The sequence below is a fragment of the Pleurodeles waltl genome, chromosome 5, assembly GCF_031143425.1.
Source record: "Pleurodeles waltl isolate 20211129_DDA chromosome 5, aPleWal1.hap1.20221129, whole genome shotgun sequence".
Classification (NCBI taxonomy): domain Eukaryota; kingdom Metazoa; phylum Chordata; class Amphibia; order Caudata; family Salamandridae; genus Pleurodeles; species Pleurodeles waltl.
The window spans coordinates 95800847-95822752 of record NC_090444.1 but is presented as its reverse complement, the minus strand read 5'-3'; the positions used below and the strand labels follow the sequence as shown (position 1 = coordinate 95822752).

The window sequence follows — 21906 nt, the reverse complement described above, 5'->3', positions numbered from 1 at the left end:
CCAGGGACAATGCAAAAGACAAGATATCTGATAAGTGAGCTTATAAGGGATCAATTTGCCTCTCTTCACACCAAATCACAAACCTAGCCCACCTATTAGCGTAGATAGATTTAGTGGAGTGTCGCCTGGCCGATAAGATAACATCCACTACATCAGGCGGGAGAGAAAAGGAACTCAGGTTGCCCCATTCAATCTCCAGGCATGAAGGTGCAGGCTCTGGAGTTGGGGGTGTAAAACCTGCCCCTGCGACTGCGAGAGGAGGTCTGCCCTGAGAGGGAGACGGAGCGGAGGGCACAGTGAGAGTTGGAGAAGGTCCGAGTACCATACCCTCCTTGGCCAATCCGGAGCTATTAAGATGACTTGGGCCCGGTCTTGGCGAATTTTCCTCAAAACTCGAGGAATCAAGGGTATGGGGGGAAACGAGTAAAGCAACTGGTCGCACCAGGTCAACTGAAACGCGTCCCCCAATGCTCCTTGTCCCGGATACTGGAGGCTGCAGAATAACGGGCAGTGCGAGTTCTCCTGAGTGGCAAACAGATCTATCCGAGGAAACCCCCACAGCTGGAAGATTAGACGGACTTGATCCGGATGGAGACGCCACTCGTGATAGGCAGAGAAATGACGACTGAGACTGTCTGCACGTACGTTCAAGACTCCGGCCAGATGATTTGCTACCAAGCAAATCTGATGGTCCTTTGCCCAGGACCAAAGCCGTAGAGCTTCCCTGCAGAGAAGGTACAACCCTACTCCTCCCTGCTTGTTTATATACCACATCGCAGTAGTATTGTCCATCAGGACCTGAACCGACTGACCGCGAAGGGATGGGAGGAAGGCCTTGAGAGCCAGACGTACAGCCCGCAACTCCAACAGATTTATATGAAACATCTGTTCTACTGGAGTCCAAAGACCTTTGATCTCCAGGTCCCCCAGATGAGCTCCCCACCCTAGAGTGGAAGCATCTGTTATTACTGTGGCCACAGGCGGAGCTTGCGAGAACGGCCTTCCTCGGGAAAGATTGCCGTCCGCAATCCACCATTTCAAATCCGTGGCAGCAGCTCTGGAGATCCTCACCGAATCTTCGAGATCTCCTTTGTGTTGAGACCACTGCTTTCGGAGGCACCACTGAAGAGCCCTCATGTGCCAACGAGCATGAGTGACCAGCAGTATGCAAGAAGCAAACAGACCGAGCAGGCGCAGGACCTGTGGAACCTCGAATACCGAAGGAGGATTTACAGGCGACATCGGTGAAGTCGGGGAAGTCGGAGATGCTAACGGCGTCTGCGGTTGGGGAGAGATGGTGGGACTCACTTCCCAAGTCTTCCGGCGCCGAGTCGAAGGGGACCTCGATCGCGATCTCTCCCTACTCGACCGGCGTCGAGATTCATTCAATGACATCGATGCGACTTCGGTGAAGACGACTTGCGGTGATGTCTTTTCTCCTTTTTCTTAGACTTCGCCAAAAAGAGCTTGGCCTCACGTTCTTTTAAGGCCTTTGGATTCATACGTTGACAAGAGTCACACTTGTCAACGTCGTGGTCGGAACTAAGACACCACAAACAGTCAGAATGTGTGTCCGTAACCGACATTTTGCCACCGCACTCGTTGCAGGGCTTGAATCCTGACTTTCTTTGCGACATTGTAAACTGTCTCAAAGCAAAAACAGCAAAAATAACTGTAACTACGTCGAGTAGTAACAGTAGCTCCCTCGAAGGATAACCGTTGTTCGAATGGCACGGAAAAAAGGGAACTGACGTCGGCACGTCGGCGCAGACTTCTTATTGCCTGTATGACGTCAGACGGCGTCGCGTGGGCAATTGTGATGTCCTCGTCAACGTGCAGAAGCTAGGAAGAAGATTTCCGTCGAGTGCTGGTGCAATGGGAGTATTCAATAGGTGAGGAATCCACAGGTAGTTGTATCCATCAGAAAAAAGGCCTCCAACCAGACTAGCGACATTTCCTGGCGCACAACCACCAAAAACATGACTCCTGTCTTAGAAAAGACAGGAGTCATGCTCACCATCCCAATGGCCAGCACAGGAGACAGGTGTCCCCTGGGCATGGCCATTGCACCCTGTGCCATGCAGGGGGCCCCAAATTATGGCCCCCGATGGCACTTAAAAAAAAACAAACATACTTACCTATACTTACCTGGAATGGGGTCCCCCATACTCTGGTGTGGGTGGGGGTGTTCCTGGGGCTTGGGGAGAGCACCTGTGGACCCATTCCATGGTGTTTAACCATAGAAATGGGTCCACAGGCCCCAAACACCTGCTCTGACCAATGTGTTAAATAATGGTGCAAAGCAAGCTTTGCCCCATTATTTAGCACCTCCTCCCACCCATGCGTCATTTTAGCACAGGGGGATAAATATTAGGCTACGGGGATAGCAATATTTTTTAGATGGGAACGCCTACCTTGCTTCTCATTGACTCAAGGTAGGTGCATGCATCCAAAAAATTTGCAAACTCCTATATTTTGGTGTTAGACCTGTCTAACGTCAAAATATAAATATGGAGTTAGGTTTGTGCAGAATTTGCGTAAAACAAATGACGCAAATCTGGCGCAACTGAAGCATAAATAAGGGCCTTAGTGACCTTGGTTTCTGAGTGTAGGTGCTGCTGGTGCCAAGCACTTGGTAAATATGTAAGGTGCCGATTTGAGCCCGAATGGGAGGACTTTGAATTGGTAATAGGTACAGGCTATGGTGAAGCGAAGATATTTTCTTTGTTTGGGATGTATGGGGATTTGGAAATATGCATCCTGTAAGTAGTCATGAAATCTCCGCTGTTGAGGAAGAACGGGATATCGGAGAGGGTGACCATCTGAAATGATTGCTTGCGTAAGAATTTGTTCAGTTTTCTTAAATCCAGGAAGGGCCTTCATTCCCCTATTTTTTTTTGTATCAGGAAGAATCTGAAGTAGAGGCCTATGCTCTTCTGTGAAAACAGAACTCTCTTGATTGCATCCCTTTTCAAGCATGGGGAGGGTTTCTTTTCTCATGAGTGACCAGGCCTAATACCCATTTGTCCGATGTTATCTACTTCCACTGGGGTAGATGGTTGAAGATCTTCGCACCCACGGAATGGGATGTGGTGTATGTTGCTGGCACTGGGTGCAGGTCACTATTTACGAGCAGTGTCTCTACTCTAGGAGGGTTGCTTTCAGGGAGGGCCTTGCTTGGTATAGGCAGCTGCAGATGGATGATGGTACTGCTGTTTGTAACCTTGTCTGTATTGTGCTTAAAAGCGATGAAACGTCTGAGGATGTTGGTATAACACTTTATACGTGGAAAAAACCCTTCCACGACCTCCCCAAAATGGCACTTCCTCATACTGAAGGGTGCCAAAGGATCTCACAGTATAAGTGTCCGTCTTTATCGCTAGCAGCACATCATCGATGTGCTTTCCAATCATATGCCATGTCCAAAACCTTAGACTGGACATTCAGCCTGAAAGACATTGATTTCAGCCATCCCTGGCGTCTCAGGACTGCTGCTCCAGCCAGTTGACAGAAGCCTGCTGAGGCAATGTCCAATGTGCAATCTGTCATCTCAGAGAAGGCGTGCTCTCCTTGCAAGATCTTTGCTGCTTCTGCTTTCTTATCATCAGGGATAAGGTCTATGAGATTTCCAATGTCAGACCACATCTGCCGATCATAGCGGCTGAGAACAGTCAGAGAGTGTGCTGCTAGTACCACAATGGCAGACATAAGGGAAAACCACTTTCCCACCTTATCCAGACATCTACCCTCCCTCTCTGGTGGTGTAGAGATGGACACAGAAGGGCTTTTGGTGCTACATTTTGCAGCTTGAGATGTTACAGAGTCCGGTTTGGGATTACCTGTAAGGCAAGCAAGAGAATATTCTGGGGCTTTTTATTTCTTGTCTACCTGGGGTGGCACTGCAGCCACTGTAGCTGGGTTCTTCATTGTCTTTATCCCCTCCTCCCAGCTGTAGTCAATGATGGGGCTATATACGTGACTGATTTTCTTGCCTGGTCCTTAAATTCATAATGAACACAATCTGCCTGCTTGATTGAAATTGGGAAGTGAAACCTTTTGCTGCTCTGTCTATCAAGTTATGAAACCTCCTGATGCATGTGGTGGTGGCGGTGATGGTGTGGAGGGGCATGTGCTGGCCTCTCTCCTTCTTCTCTTTTATCCTCCGATGAAGAAGGGTTCTCCCTTGGTGGTTCCGCTATGCTTGGCCCTGGCGTCATCGTGGGAGTTACTGGCCGAGGAATATATTGAGGCATAGCTGGCATAGCTGGTTGAGGTGGTAGCCCCTGCTGTTCAGTTGATGGTTCAGAAAACCTCCTCCTATAACCCTGCAACATAGCTTGCAAATCCTGGACCAATGAAACAGGGAACTGTAGTTTCGCCTGCCTTGTTGAGGTTGCTTATGGTGTTCGTAATGTCTCCTTGGCAGAGGAGCATAGTATTGCTGATAACAGAGTTCCTCTTCTTCCTCAATGTCATAATCTTCTTGGCATTTAACCAATAATTCAGGTGGATTGTGCGCAGGCCCAAAGGGTCCATCATCATCTGACTCCTCCATATCCAGCAGATGGGATGGAGGAAAAGGTGACACCTTACTGGGAGACGTTAGCGCCGGAGTCCATGTCCTTGAAGCCACCCTTATTATCATCAGCGACAGTCTGTCGACGATGTCGTCAACAATGCCGCCGTCAACGCAATGGCAGGGTCTAGAGTTGTTTGGCGTCAATGAATGGTCTTTCAACATCAACTGTGTCTTTCTTTGTGTTGCCATAGACAGTGGTGTAATCAACAGCATAGTAGTTGACAGGAGCGTTGATGTTGGGTGAATCCTCGTCGACATATGGGAGTGGCGACGGCTGTTGTTATCGTTGTCCCTGCAGACGATGGCCTCATGGACGAGATGGTGATGACCGTCATTATCATTATTGTTGATGAGACTGACGTTGACGGAGATGTGCTGGCTTTTCTCCATTCTCAGAGGATCTTTATGGTGCATTTTCAAGGCCTTTCTACTCTCCTCAGATGTCTCCTGATCAGAGGATCATGCCCTTTTTCGTGACCACTTGGAGGTATCACTGTCCTCCTCAGAAGTGTATCCTTCTGTGTTTTAGACTTCTGTGGCCACAGAAGTGGCCTCCCCTCTTTGTCCTTCAAAGTCTTTGAAGAGAATGTTCTACAGATTTTACAATCCTTTACCTGATGGTTGGGGTAGACACAATAACACATGAAGTAATTTTCTTCCACAGGACTTGCAGGATCTGAAGAGACCTTTTCTGGAAGTATCAGACATTTTCAGCTGAATTCTTTAGTTTGGAGTAAGGAAAAAACTGAGCAGAGCTCAGGGAGGTTCCCTTCACACGACCTGCAGTAGAAAATCTGAGGGATGCAGCCTCTCTTGGGAGTGTTCTACAGGGTACTGTTGTCTGATTGGTCATAGCTCAAGTTCGGTCCTTTTTTATAAAGGACATAGATAAGTTATTCAAGTGACTGTTCATTCACATTAGGGAATATGGTAATGATACATACCGCTATATTATGGCACGGTAAGACTCCCACTTCGACGATGGGAAATAATTTAAGCATGTGAATCTATGAAAGATCCAATACTGGAGAATATATCATTTTTCCACAACCAGTGTGGCCTTATCAAAGTTTACTGAAGAGTATCTCCAGATCATTTTGTGAGAAATTTGTTCTTCAGTTTTGTTTCAATCACTCATAAAGAAGCTAAGATATTTTTGTACTAAATTTACTCAACAATGAAACTTACATTCCTGTTGAACTGGCCAACGGCACTTGGAGAGATCAATTTTTTTTAATCAGTTAGGTATGTATTAAGTACGACTGTGAAGCATGAGAAATCTACAAACAGCAATTTCTACAAAAAATAAACAAGGAACAATAAGTAACCACTTTGAAGAGCCAAACAATTTTGATATGTAAATAGCCAAGATTAAGTTGAAGGGGCAGGATGGGAGGGGAAAACATGTGACCAAATTACTAGGATGAGGTGCGGATCTAGTAGGATAGATCACTGCTGTTTAAATTACGAGGGATGCATAGTGCAAAAATTTCAGTGTTTATCATTTATAATGAAAAACCCTTGGGACTCCTAGAGGAGATAGCAATAATGAGAAGGCTGTACACATTTTGTCCTTTGTAAACACACAGTTACACAGCCTACCTAATTTTCTTCTGAAGTGACGTGTGTTGGTCAACTATCTGTGTATAGTGTTGTGTCAAGAGGTGATTCTCCTCATGGAATTTCTTTGCCTGTCTATTCATCTTTGCTCGTAGTTTGCTGAGGACATCCTGCATCCTGGAGAAAAGAAATGAAAACCCTTTACCAGGTGGAACAAAATACGATTTAGATCATTAAGTGACCAATTAAACACACACTTTTACTAGCAGAAAGTCTAGGCCCTTCTCCAAAAAATGGAGAAGGATAAATTGCTTACCTGTAATCCTAGTTCTCTTCCAGGGAACTCTTCATCAAAGGCACCAAATATTCCCACTACGTGCATGGACCCCAGAGCATGTTTTGAACATATATAATATATATATATATATATATATATATATATATATATATATATATATATAGCATCCCACTTCAACGCTGTCAAAGCAGCAAGACCCTGGCACTCCAGTAGAAGTGAACATTTTTTTATTGATTTATTTATTTATTGATCTTTTTAACCAACACGCAAACCCAGCCACTCCAACGCATTTCAGCTGTCTTCAGTCTTTCTCAAGGTAAATTACCCCAATTTCCCACAGAAAATAAGCCAAATGCAGTGATCGCCACTGAAGATAGACTATGACCATTTGACAATCAATTCAAATGATAAAGTCTTAATCAATATAGGTTTTTAAGAACTTCATCCCCACAATCTTGATTATTAGTCAAAAAGTATCTAAATGCAAATGTAGCAATAATTATCGGTCCTTTGATATGAAATTCATTGTATCACAATTCAGACGCTGAACAGAAGAAATGTTTTATAACAGTGATCAATTAGCAAAAAACATCTCATAATCGTGGGCCAGTGCCCTGTATCTGACCAAATTCATACAAAGGTCACATTAAAATATCTTGAAAACATTAACTATCATATCCAAAACAAACTCACATACACATGTGAGCCTCACAATAATTATCAATCACATAATTAATGAATTCCTTCATACTCATGCCATTATTCAAAAACTGAATAGGGGAAAATATATTTTGTAGTGATGTTGGAGAAAAACCTTTCACTATTGTGGGCCATTGCCCTATAGCTAATCAAATTCATTTGGCGCTCAAGGGAAACAACAATCCACTTTAAAGTTGCTCAATCCTAAAAAGGCACAAAAAATATAAATATACTCATACACAACAATTCCTATGCATACCCAGAAGATTCATCAAAAAAGCTAAAAAAAAAACATGAAAAAAGATAAATAATTGAGCAATACCAACTGGTCCACGTGTACTTCCATCTCCTTGTCCTTATTCAATTCATATGGGAATTTGGTGTGAAGGTCAAGGATGTAGCTAGACTCCAGTTTCGTCACATGTCTGACCCTATCACCACCCTTATACATTTTTCTCTGAATCCCATCATGCCCCACGGGTGAGAGTTAGGTCAGGTCTTTTTTACGTTGGCATGAAGATAACAGTACTAAGCATGTACATGCTGCTTTATGGCAGACTCGTCCCGGGAGGAGGGAGGGTAGCTTATGACTTTGTGACGATTCCCCTGGAAGAGAACTAGGATTAAAGGCAAGCAATTTATCCTTCTCTTCCAGGGGATCCTCCTCAATAGTCATGAGCGTTGAATAGAGTAGAAAGCCCATCCTACACCTCTGTGAACTAATATAGCTCAAACAAAAGTAGCTGTAACAATTATACAAAACCATGGACATTCAGAAGCTATAGTTAAAGTTATTTCAAGTAACTATCACTTGCACCCTAAGGTAACTATAACTTGTGTTCACAATGCACAGCCAATTACTCCGCATATTATATCAGTGATGACCTCTTCTTTGGGATCTTTGATATTATCACTGCAACATTTGCATAAATTATTATTGATAAGAAAACGGTGCATGGCGAGGGCGAGGGCGTGATTTTTAGTTATCGCAGGGTGCGAGTTATAGTGAGCTTTGTAAATCATTGTAATTAATGGTAGAAAAATCTACCATAGGCACTTGCTTTGGCACATTTAAAACTGCCCTTGTTACTCTATTCCATCAGGATGATGGAGGGGGAGCAGGAACAAAGGCTGAAAGTCCAGTATACTTTCTATAGTTTTTACTCATTCTCCTCCCAACCCCCTCAGTAGTGGACAGGAGGCTCTTGTGAGGGGTATGCATGGAACAGCAGGTCACCCCTGTGATGTGGCAGTGAATCAAAGGGTGGATGATATCTTTTCCACTACTCCTGACATTTTGTTGAATCAATGTCCGTGGTTCTGGCAGACAATGCATTATCAATAAAGATAAACATAACTTCAAATTTATATGGAGGAATGTGCTAATAATTCTTGAAAACCATACAAAACTGTACCTAGAACTCTTGTACTCCTATTCCTTTGGTTAATTCCTTCACATCTGTGAGACTTCCATTATGGAGTAATGAGAACATAGCAATTTATGTCCAGATCAAAAAACTTTTTCAAAAGTGATTGCTTGATACATATTGGTTTTTTTCATAACTCAAGCTTGCTCTTAAATGCAAATGCCTGTTTTAAAATGATTTGGATTTGGATACAGAACGGATAGCAGGTAGCATGCAGGTGTAATCTTGCAAAAGGAATACTCTGGAATGGGAGACTAATAGTCACTGTTGTGAAGAACTTGTACTCATTCCTACTACTAATCCTTTTTCTTCCAGGCTTTTTGAAGGCTACAAAAAACCAGAAAACCCTACGTGTAAGGCACCTATCAAACACTAGATTCTAGTGAAAGCTATTTGGTCAAACTGAGCATCCAAACTAAATCTGACACCCAGTTTAGTGTTAACAGAATGCATGTGTCATGCACATCTAGCCAAACTTGTGCTGGACAGCAGCTGACCTGCCTTTGGATCCGACTGGATCAGCATGGATGGCGACCAGAGTAGAGATCCTACTTAAACGTATCACATCATGATAGAAGATCCGCATTGCACATTGGAGGCTTTGGAAATCTGCTTGCTTGGGAGTTAGGTTCAGTATAAAGACAAATAGCCAGTGGTGTAACCCTTACACCAGCTAGGTGCTGTGCTGAGGGGGCCTCCTAGAGCTTGGCCCAACCCCCGCACCTCAGGGTTTGTGGGGGTCTTTGTTACGCCCCTGCAAATAGCATGGCAGGGGAGCTGAAGGCCTTCATAGCAGCCAAATACAAAATATGAAGGTCCTCTTTGTATGTAGACTGTGGTAGTTCATTTATGGATTCAAAGGAACTATTCAGAATGAAAGTAAAGAAGAATATCACCTGATTAATGGGAATGTCTTTCAGAAATTTTTATAAAGAGGAAGGAAGGAATCTTATTCCTGTAAGACACAGCATAAGGCACATCAATAGGCTGTAGCCCACTTGTACTCCTGGCAAATGTCAGAACCACAAGAAAGGCTGTAATACATTTCAGCAGTTTTGCGCCACGTGTTGTACAGCAAACAAACAAACAAGATGCTTACACTCAGTGATATCCATTCTAATGGATACAGTAGCTTATTACATTTTTCTTCCCAGGTATCAAACTGGACAAGGAAGGTGTTTCTTCAGTAATGCTAGGTCAGTTGGTGCTCTTTAATCTCAGGTGTGAATTTGCATGGCTTCACCAAACGTGATGTTTCAGATCCACAGAAGAGCTATAGGTATATCTAGCAATGAAGGAAGCATTTGAATCACTATCTGAAAATCAGAAATGGCCAAGTGTGAGACGATGGACAACACAAAATCTTATGGCACTCCAGGAATTAAACTTCTTACCCAGAACCTGCATTTGTACTGCCACTTGGTGGAAAGATTTCTGGCACACTTCAGGATGCCAAAAGAATTCTCAGATTACCCATGTTGTCTGTAGAATATGCCCTAAGGACAGTCAAAGTGGATGATAGAGAGCCAGCCTACAGAATAAACAGGTGGAGTGCCCCACATAAAGACGAATGTAGAGCTGCGAGGTTTAGAAAGTGTGAGAACATTACATGTCTGGCAAAAACGTATCACCAATCTTTCCTGACTTGGAAAAGTGATTGTGGTCCTCCTTGATCTATCAGCAACCTCTGACATTACTGAACATCAGAGAGAAATCCACACTTTGGAGAAGGCAATTTAGCTGGTCCAGACCCTTATTAGCAAACTGCAAAGACATTGTGGGGCTTGAAAATGTTACTTCTGGCTAAGAGCCTATTACTTGTGAAGTTCTGTGGTGTCAAGTTGTTTAACATTTACATTCAACCACGGAGAGACTTGATGGAAAATGTCGATTTTCTAATCTATCAATGTTATTCTAAAAACTCTTTCCAGTCAGTGCCAATGGATGTCAAATAATGTTCTTAGGCATATCCCAACAAAACTGAATTCACAAGTCCTAATTTGGTTCCATCTGTCTATTTGAACTCCACGACGTTTGCCTCTCCCCTGTGCCTGCCTCTGAGATCAACTATCTGGGTATCCAGTAGTTCCACCTCTCTGCTCGTACTCACATACCATGGACAACTCTACTCTCCTAGCAGAAATGAAAACCATTGCTTCGCTCAAAAGATTTTTGCCTTTTGTCCAAATGTTTGTAATATCACAATAGATTACTGTAATTGCATTTTAACATGCATCGACAAGTGCTCCTTTGCAGCCCTCAAAGCCCTGGAATATTCTGTCACCAGACCTATTTCCAGCACAAATAAATTCTAGCACATCGCCCCAGTCTATCATCATTTACTCCCTGCGGAAGCCAAAATTAATTTCAAGTTGGACTGCATCAGTTTAATGTCTTCAAGACTAGCTTTACTATCGGCCACCTTATCTCCAACAGCTGGAAAACTTACTACACTTCAGTAAAATATTACAAATATATCTGTTGAGACTCTGTTGACATATTGCTCTGATTCCTGTCCTCTTCTTTTGTGCAACTTCCTCAATCTACTGATTCCTCTTGCTTCCTCTACTTTTGTCGACCTCAACCTCTTCCTTTACTTGACACCTGCTCCTTTTTTACATCCAAGTTGTCCTAGCCCCTAATCTTCTCATCCATACTTAGCCTCAGTCTGCATTCTTTTTTCCTTACCCTGCCACCCTGCCCTCCTCTTCTTTCTGCCTTCATTCCGGTTATGTTTACTTCCTTGATTATCTGCCATTCTCTCTCGCCTTCCAAAAATGTCCTTCTCTGTTAAATTTAGAGCTATCGATCACTCCTCTTCTCGCTCTCTCCTTCTGTATCGCAGCCTTACCTGGAATTCCAAACTTTCCTGTGTTATAGCATGAAGTTCACTGTTTTATTTTTTTGTGACGATTTCCAAATTTCTATATTTATTCAGAGAAGTGCAGATTTTTACTTGTTGTTCCTTCTGTAAAGCGCACAAATACCTGACATGGTAGAGTTTCGCTACGGGAAAATGTGAAATAAATAAATACAGAGATGGGGCCCATAAACTAGTGGCACTCCAAAGACACACATATTTGCTCTCTGAATAGGCATTCGTTCCACAATCACAGAGGAAAGGGAAAAGTTAAATTAAATAATTTGATCCGCAACTCAGCAAGACCACATCCCATGATGCTAACAGACTGCAGTGAATCTGGAAGAGAAGAAATTTACCAGAGGATGCCCATATGATGAAACATCAGTGGAACTACCACAGTGTGCAGTTCCAACTGAAATCAGTCTGCTATGTCAGGGTGGCACATTCTAGACAGGTGAGCTGCAAAAGAAAAAAGCTACCTGTAACGGTAGCTCTCCAAGATTGGTATACCTCATAGATTAATTTTCCTGAATCACTCTCCATCACCAAAGTGGGAGTCTTTAACACATCTCTACTAGGCACTTTTTGGCTGGGGCCAAACAGTGCCTCTTTATCAGCACATTTCCCTTATTATGAAAGGCTCAAAATTCTGCCAATTTCGGGAGGACGGCAGACCACTTGTGAATTCATGAAACAATCCAGCGCTAGAGAACTACAGTTACACGAAAGTAAGTTCTTCCTCCTCCAGCACAGGATATTCATAGATTGACATGCTTGAATCAGACTAGCAAACAATATTAACAATTTAGATATACAGCATCAACAGGAGGGTGTGATAAAATAGATAGGATCACCTTATTTCCATACATCAGGTTTTTTTGATGACATTCAAGCTGGTTTTCATGCAGCACATAAAGCCGAAGCAGTTCTTCTTGCTGTTATGGATGATCCCCACATGGATAGCAATATGGGCTTCGGTAATAGTGTGGTCCTTCTGTACTTCTTGACTGCTTCTGATGCAGTGGATCATGATGTTGTGGGTCTCCTTTGGCGCCTAGGTTGGGCACCCTTATTTTAGCTCTAGGCCCATAGCTTGTGCCCTTTCACATACACATACGTTAAATTCATTTTATTATATTTTAGCACAATTCCCTTTTCGGCTTGTTGTTTTTATATTTTAATGAGATGCCTTTTCTGAGAAGGCACAGTTGCTTGTGTTGTACATTTTATCAGCATCTCTGCACGCATTTCACTCTGTGCCCTGTTCAGGAATGTCATGTTCGGTACATGCTATTCTAACACTGATTGCCTCTCCAGGAGTTAGGAGACAGTCCTCAAACACAGACATATTAATACGTCAGGCCTGTTCGTAGAACACTGTTCTATTTGTTATATAAACACCATGTAGGCTTAGGGAGAGCAGAGGGACTTCCAGCCATGCCTGTTAGAAGACATACACCATTCCAGTGATAGCTTCACTGATCTTGGTCCTGACTTTTCAGCCAATCAGGAGGATTGCCAGCAGACAACAGGCAGGCCCTTGTTCATTTTCCAGGTATGGGGTCAGGGCTCCTTCCATAGACTGGGACAGGCAGAGGGGCTAACACCTCTATGCTCTCAGTTTTTGGACATCAGAGCTTTGGGAAATCATTACTGGTAACCATAATCACTGTATTATGTTTCATCTGCCTAATCATCCCAACAGATGCTTTTATGATCAAATGCAATCCTTTCAATAAATACATTAAAACCCATCCTGCATTTCTTTGTCTGCCCTGGCATGTGTGAGGCTTTGTGTAACTGAGAGAAAAGGTATGATCTGTCCACCACGACTTCTCTGAGGAGGCAGAGTGTCATGTTTTTAGGCTGCCACAAATCACCTTCACTTTCTAGGTTTGGGTGAGGTGCTGTGAGCTAGCCGATGAGGTCAGGCCGACAGCTTCCAGACGGTGTAGGACCGACTCAGTCCCCCTCACTCTGTGGCATTGCCACCCTAACATGACGCAGTCCTACCCCCAAGGTAAGAGTACTACAACAATGTTATTCTTCTAATTTGAACCACAGTGGCAGGCCTGGAGGACACTGCCTTGACTTGGTTTTAGTTGTTTCTGTCTGAATGTAGACCAACAGCAAAGCTAATCAGTTATGCATCACCAACAGCGGGAGTATATGGAGTACCACTGGGCTCTTCTTTGTCGCTGCATCTTTTTAATAGATACATGTGTCCTTTGGTCAAGGCTTTGGCTTCAAAGGGCTTCAAAATGTATATATATGCAGACAACTCCAACATATTAAGACTGTCCAACAACCTGGCCACACATTAGGTCTTTCAATGCATCATGACATTTATCTGGGAGAGAATGGGCACAAACCTCATATTGTTAAAGGCACAGAAGACAGTAAATCTAATGATTATTGGCAATACCTATCTATTTAGTCAACATAATGGCAATCCCAATTGGGTTGATGCTCTGAAGCATTTCCTGTAAAGAGCCTAGGTCTTAAGTATGATGGAAATGTATTCCCTTCTTAACAGAAGCAGGGAAAATGTTAATGCTGGTGGTTACTGTTATGTGTAGATTGTACTGTGCTAATGGGTTATACTTAGCTTAAAGCAATATTCAATTAGGAAACTATAAGAAGTGTGGAATGTGGCACTTTTTCTACTAGTAACTAGGTTCTCTTCTGCACTTCTTTGTTGGCTTGATTGTACTGATTACCCATGACTGAGAGAGAGTATAACTCTCTCACTTTTAAAACTCTTAACAATCAGATCTCAATATTCCTCTTTAAAAAGAGTGAGTGAAATCGCCCCAGTCTCTGATCATCTTTAAAAATCTGTTAAAAATTCCCAAGAAACGCAGGGTAGGAGGGCCGAGATTTTTTTTTCGGAATCGTCAAACTCTGAAATTCATTGCCTGACTGTAGGAGGCTGGACTGGCTTGCAGTGAGTACCAAGGGGTACTTGCACCTTGCACCAGGCCCAGTTATCCCTTATTAGTGTATAGGGTGTCTAGCAGCTTAGGCTGATAGATAATGGTAGCTTAGCAGAGCAGCTTAGGCTGAACTAGGAGACGTGTGAAGCTACTACAGTACCACCTAGTGTCATATGCACAATATCATAAGAAAACACAATACACAGTTATACTAAAAATAAAGGTACTTTATTTTTATGACAATATGCCAAAGTATCTTAGAGTGTACCCTCAGTGAGAGGATAGGAAATATACACAAGATATATATACACAATAGCAAAAATATGCAGTATAGTCTTAGAAAACAGTGCAAACAATGTATAGTTACAATAGGATGCAATGGGGAAACATAGGGACAGGGGCAACACAAACCATATACTCCAAAAGTGGAATGCGAACCACGAATGGACCCCAAACCTATGTGACCTTGTAGAGGGTCGCTGGGACTATTAGAAAATAGTGAGAGTTAGAAAAATAACCCTCCCCAAGACCCTGAAAAGTGAGTGCAAAGTGCACTAAAGTTCCCCTAAGGACAAAGTAGTCGTGTTAGAGGAATAATGCAGGAAAGACACAAACCAGCAATGCAACAACTGTGGATTTCCAATCTAGGGTACCTGTGGAACAAGGGGACCAAGTCCAAAAGTCACAAGAAAGTCGGAGATGGGCAGATGCCCAGGAAATGCCAGCTGCGGGTGCAAAGAAGCTTCGACTGGACAGAAGAAGCTGAGGTTTCTGCAGGAACGTAAAGGGCTAGAGACTTTCCCTTTGGTGAACGGATCCCTCTCGCCTTGGAGAGTCGTGCAGAAGTGTTTTCCCGCCGGAAGGACGCCAACAAGCCTTGCTAGTTGCAAATCGTGCGTTTGGCGTTTTTGGACGCTGCCGGGGCCCAGGAGGGACCAGGAGGTCGCAAATTGGACCTGAAGAGAGAGGGGACGTCGAGCAAGACAAAGAGCCCTCACTGAAGCAGGTAGCTCCCAGAGAAGTGCCAGAAACAGGCACTACGAGGATGCGTGAAACGGTGCTCACCAAAGTTGCACAAAGGAGTCCCACGTCGCCGGAGACCAACTTAGAAAGTCGTGCAATGCAGGTTAGAGTGCCGTGGACCCAGGCTTGGCTGTGCACAAAGGATTTCCGCCGGAAGTGCACAGGGGCCGGAGTAGCTGCAAAGTCGCGGTTCCCAGCAATGCAGCCCAGCGAGGTGAGGCAAGGACTTACCTCCACCAAACTTGGGCTGAAGAGTCACTGGACTGTGGGGGTCACTTGGACAGAGTCGCTGGATTCGAGGGACCTCGCTCGTCGTGCTGAGAGGAGACCCAAGGGACCGGTAATGCAGCTTTTTGGTGCCTGCGGTTGCAGGGGGAAGATTCCGTCGACCCACGGGAGATTTCTTCGGAGCTTCTGGTGCAGAGAGGAGGCAGGCTACCCCCACAGCATGCACAAGCAGGAAAACAGTCGAGAAGGCGGCAGGATCAGCATTACAGAGTTGCAGTAGTCGTCTTTGCTACTATGTTGCAGGTTTGCAGGCTTCCAGCGCGGTCAGCGGTCGTTTCCTTATCAGAAGGTGAAGAGAGAGATGCAGAGGAACTCGGATGAGCTCTTGCATTCGTTATCTAAAGTTTCCCCAGAGACAGAGACCCTAAATAGCCAGAAAAGAGGGTTTGGCTACCTAGGAGAGAGGATAGGCTACTAACACCTGAAGGAGCCTATCAGCAGGAGTCTCTGACGTCACCTGGTGGCACTGGCCACTCAGAGCAGTCCAGTGTGCCAGCAGCACCTCTGTTTCCAAGATGGCAGAGGTCTGGAGCACACTGGAGGAGCTCTGGACACCTCCCAGGGGAGGTGCAGGTCAGGGGAGTGGTCACTCCCCTTTCCTTTGTCCAGTTTCGCGCCAGAGCAGGGGCTAAGGGGTCCCTGAACCGGTGTAGACTGGCTTATGCAGAATTGGGCACCTCTGTGCCCAACAAAGCATTTCCAGAGGCTGGGGGAGGCTACTCCTCCCCTGCCTTCACACCATTTTCCAAAGGGAGAGGGTGTCACACCCTCTCTCAGAGGAAGTTCTTTGTTCTGCCATCCTGGGCCAGGCCTGGCTGGACCCCAGGAGGGCAGATGCCTGTCTGAGGGGTTGGCAGCAGCAGCAGCTGCAGTGAAACCCCAGGAAGGGCAGTTTGGCAGTACCAGGGTCTGTGCTACAGACCACTGGGATCATGGGATTGTGCCAACTATGCCAGGATGGCATAGAGGGGGCAATTCCATGATCATAGACATGTTACATGGCCATATTCGGAGTTACCATGGTGAAGCTACATATAGGTAGTGACCTATATGTAGTGCACGCGTGTAATGGTGTCCCCGCACTCACAAAGTTCAGTGAATTGGCTCTGAACAATGTGGGGGCACCTTGGCTAGTGCCAGGGTGCCCACACACTAAGTAACTTTGCACCTAACCTTTACCAGGTAAAGGTTAGACATATAGGTGACTTATAAGTTACTTAAGTGCAGTGTAAAATGGCTGTGAAATAACGTGGACGTTATTTCACTCAGGCTGCAGTGGCAGGCCTGTGTAAGAATTGTCAGAGCTCCCTATGGGTGGCAAAAGAAATGCTGCAGCCCATAGGGATCTCCTGGAACCCCAATACCCTGGGTACCTCAGTACCATATACTAGGGAATTATAAGGGTGTTCCAGTAAGCCAATGTAAATTGGTAAAAATGGTCACTAGCCTGTTAGTGACAATTTGGAAAGAAATGAGAGAGCATAACCACTGAGGTTCTGATTAGCAGAGCCTCAGTGAGACAGTTAGTCACTACACAGGTAACACATTCAGGCACACTTATGAGCACTGGGGCCCTGGGTTACCAGGGTCCCAGTGACACATACAACTAAAACAACATATATACAGTGAAAAATGGGGGTAACATGCCAGGCAAGATGGTACTTTCCTACACTGACTCACTAAGAATGGAGACAGATTACATGGATTTTAGAAATGTGCTGGAAACCTGGCACTTTAAACAAGTGTACAGGTGTAGCAAATCTCTTTCCATGTCTGCTTACCTTTCAGAACAATGAGACCTTCGGGTGTATGTGTGCTAAATAGATTTTAATGGTAACATTCTTTGAGAACACATCATAGAACTGCTTGTCCCACTGCTGATTCTTTGTCTGCTATTGCTTCCAACCAGTAGTGCTTTCTGACAATGTGTTTGTTGTTCCATGTTGCCACTTTGCAAATATTTACTAGCGTCACACCTGCATGGAGTATTGACGAAGTTGCCATACTTCTTGTGGAATAAGTTTTACTGAGCCAGCTAGACGATTTACTGCTTTATCTTGGCAAAAAGTGATTGTTGCCAAAAGCTGGCTGGAAATCCCTTGCTTTGAGACAGGCAGTCCCTCACATAGGTTAGAGAAGGAGACCAAAAATTGGGTTGATTTCCTGAATTATTTAGTTTTCTCTAGGTAGAAGTTGAGACATATTCTGATAACAAGCAAATGTAAACCGTCTCTGAAGTGTTAGACGGATTTTGAAAGAAAGCATTCAGGACAACAGCTTTGTTCAGATGATAATGTGTTGGCACTTTCAGTATAAAATTAGGGTTAGTTCTTAATGGGTTTGTGTCTTTGGTGAATTGTAAGTAAGGTTCTACTGTGAAAGCTTGGATTTAAGTCATTCTTTTCACTGACAAGATGGCTAGTAGAGTTACTGCCTTCTTGGACATCTGCAATCTGTGGAGTGGTTCAAACGGATCAAACATCAACTGTGAAAGAATGATATTGAATTCCTATGCTATTGGTGGGGTTCTGTCACACAAATGTGACAGATATCCCATTAGCGGTATTATGAGTGCCATTGAATATATTGCACTTATAATATGGCGATTGGGATATCCATCACATGTGTCATGGAGTAACCCATCTGCCAAAATCTAAATTTGGCCCAGAACCTTCTCGATGTATTGGCATAGGTTTTATTATTGGCTAAAGCTCTGGACTGTGCTAAGGTATTTCTACAATTAACTGAATTCAGAAGCCAAGCTACCAACCTTAGAGGCTGTGGCTTATGATAAAATATTTGACCCTGGTATCTCGATTGTGACCAGCAGGATGGGTGGTACCTCTACAAGAAGTAGAAGACCGTAAACCAGCACTGTCTCAGCCGTGTGGGAGCTAGGAGAATGAGCTTGCAGGGCTCCCTCGTCATTTTGACATATTACTTTGGTCAGCAGGGGAATTTGTGAGACGGCACAGGCAAACATTGAGTGCCATTCTATTGAAAGGGCATTCTCTCTGGCTTTATGTGCCTGCTAGCATAGAAGCTGTTGCTGTGCACAGCAAAAAGATCTATGTTTATTTTCCCTCACACATGGAACACTTTGCTCAGAAAGTTGTCTTTCAGCTTACACTCAGGACAATTTTCAAGAGTTCTGCTGAGGTAACTCTCTTGGTCATTCTGTAACCCCATGAGATGTCTTGCTGCTTACGTGGCATGGTGGTGAATTGCCCAGTTGCATAGTCTCTGCGCCTCCAGTGACAGTATCTACAAGTGTGTTCCTCCCTGTTTGTTGAATAAAATACTACAGATGAGTTGTCTTCCTGGATCAGCACCATGGAATGTTGTATTAACGGAAGAAATTATTCTAAGGCTGTTCTTACAGCACGTACTTCGAAGATGTTTATGTGCAGGTTTCTTTCCTGCTAGGACCACAGGCCCTTGGGTGACAGTTCTTGAAGATGGCCACCTATTGTAATGACAAAGTTAGATAGAGATGGAAGAAATGTGAGCCCTGGTTCTCTGTTTTTTGGTAATGTCCATCAAAGGAGTGTTTGCTACATTGCACTTGTTGCAATAATAGTGTCTTTGAAAGATCCAGGCACCTGAGCCCACAGGCTGTCCAATTCTTCCTGAATGGGCCGCATGTAGAGTCAGCAGAAAGGGATTAGGACAATGCACAATGACATCATGCATAGGAGGTGCTTTAAGAGATATACTTTGACTTCTGACGGCTTCAGTATCTGGCCTGCCAATTTATTGACAGAGGATAGTTGGTCTGCTGTCGGATATGCAATTGTTCAACTTTAATCCATGGCTGCTCCTATGAATTGTAGTTAAGGTGTCAAATAGGATTCGCTTTTGTTTAGCTTGAGTGATAACGTTTTGAAGAGCTTGATGAAGGGTGTAATCGAGCATTTTGTAGACAGTACTGACGGGCCTCTGAACATGTAGGCATCTAGGTGTGGGTAGACCTGGTGTTCTACAGGTTTGAGATGAGCTACTATTGGGGCCATGCATTTGGCAAATATTCTGATAGCGGAACGGAGGCCAAAAAGTAGTACACAAAAACAATAGTGATGACCAGCTACATTGAATTTTAGGATTTTTCTGTGTTTTCTGTGGATGTGTCTGCGGAAAAACACATCTTTGATATCTAGGAATGCCCTGTACTTGTTCTTCACAAGTAACTGTAGCACTATTTGAAACTTTACCATTCTGAATGATTGTTTCCTTAGAAATGTGTTAAGTTGTCTTAGTTCTAGACTGTGCCTCCATTCTTTTAAAGGCCTGCTTCTTATAAGAAAGTACTTAAAATAGAACCTGGAATTTTGATGATGTTTTGGACTGGTTCTATAGCTCCCTTCAGTAGCATGTTGTGAATCTCTGCTTCCAACAAACTTAAGTGAGTAGTTTCACTCCTGGAGGATGTATTGTTGGGGGAGTAAATTCTAACATACTGGATGAATGGTGATTTCTGCCTACTTGTTGTTAAATGCAGAGATTCTTCTCACTACAAGGCCAACAATCTTGTATAAGATGGAAATCAGTGCCTTGGAGTTATCAATGACATTTAGGGCCTGATTACAACTTTGGAGGAGGGTGTTAATCCGTCCCAAATGTGAAGGATATACTACCAGCCGTATTACGAGTTCCATAGTATATAATGGACTCGTAATACGGCTGGTGGTATATCCCTTAGTGTCCTGACCAATCTGTTGTGGCTCTACTGTAGGGTTAGGTGTAGCATTGTCTACATGCTGGTTGTTGTTATTGTGGAGGTTGGTATGATAAGTATCAGTATGGCTGATATGACCCATTGTGTGGATGTTGTCTTCCTCTACCATGAAAGGATTGTGTAAGCAAAAAATGGGGTATTCAGTATCCCTAGGAACAAACGCAGGTAGGTATATAATTCACAGAAATAATGGTTACCTCAGGGGAAGTACACAGCCTTCACTTCTTAGGCAGTTATAATGATGAGTGATTTAGTGGAAATAAAAAAACTTTATTTTCAGATCTCAATTGTTTAGTAAGTACCAATATATTTTGGATGACCAAGCTTATGCAAGATTTGGGCATATATATTCCATGTGGACAATACGAAATAGTTTCTGTAGGAAGTTGGCTCTGTAGATACTATCTCAAAGTGAGAGATAGTGTGTACAGAATTCAAGGGTTCTCCTTTGAGGTTGATAGTGGCAAAATAAGATAATACTAATGCTCTATTTTGTGGTAGTGTGGTCGAGCAGTAGGCTTCCCAGAGGGTAGTGCTAAGCATTTGTTGTACACACACAGGCAATAAATGAGAACACACACTTAAAGACAACTCCAGGCCAATAGGTTTTTATATAGAAAAATACTATTTTCTTAATTTATTTTAGAACCACAAGATTCAGAATTTAAGTAAGTACCTAAATTGTAAGGTACTTCACACAGGTAAGTATGGAACTTTGAATTGAAACAGTAATGTACACAGTTTTGGCAAAATGTCAATAAGGTATTTTAAAAGTGGACACTGCAAAAATCTATAGTTCCTGGGGGAGGTAAGTATTGGTTAATTTCTCAGGAAAGTAAAGCACTTACAAGTTCAGTCTCCTGGGCATAGGCAGCCCACCGTTACGGGTCCAAGTCAACCCCAAACGGCCAGCACCAGCAACACAGGGCTGGTCAGGTGCAGAGGTCAAAGTAGGGCCCAAATAACATAGGTGCCTATGGAGAACAGGGGTGCTCCAGTTCCAGTCTGCTAACAGGTAAGTACCTGCGTCCTCGGGGAGGCACAGGGGCGGCCGGGTGCAGTGTGCAAAGAAGGCATCGGGTTTTAGATAGAAATCAATGGAGAGACCCGGGGGATGCAAGCAGGGCACATGGGGGTTTCTCGGGCCAGCCACTGACTGGGCAACGAGGAAGGCCGCCTGCTGGTCACTTCTGCACTGGTAGTTGGTTTCTCTCTGGCCTGGGGGCTGCGGGTGCAGTGCTTCTCCCAGGCGTCGGGTTCTTTGATAACGGGCAGTCGCGGTCAGGGAGAGCCTCTGGATTCTCTCTTCAGGCGTCGCTGTGGGGGTGCAGGGAAGTCTTCTCAGGGTATCCACGTCGTTGGAGTCGCCTGGGGGGTCCTCTCTGCAGTGTTGGTTCTTCTGGACACGAGCCGGGGGCGTCAGGTGCAGAGTTTGGGGGACTCACGCTTCCGGAGTGAGGCTGGAGTCCCTTTAAAGTTGGTTTATTGTTTGTTGTTT

The 21906-nt window shown here is 44.1% G+C and overlaps 1 protein-coding gene across 1 annotated transcript in view; it reads right to left on the bottom strand.

Annotated features, from left to right (window-relative positions):
- Nucleotides 1–21906, bottom strand: part of DRC1 (dynein regulatory complex subunit 1) — a 597053-nt gene that overhangs the window by 207958 nt on the left and 367189 nt on the right. Inside the window, exon 9 of the mRNA XM_069236516.1 lies at nt 6182–6316. Coding sequence (XP_069092617.1) covers nt 6182–6316 — 135 coding nt within the window. The remainder of the gene's footprint in view (nt 1–6181; nt 6317–21906) is intronic.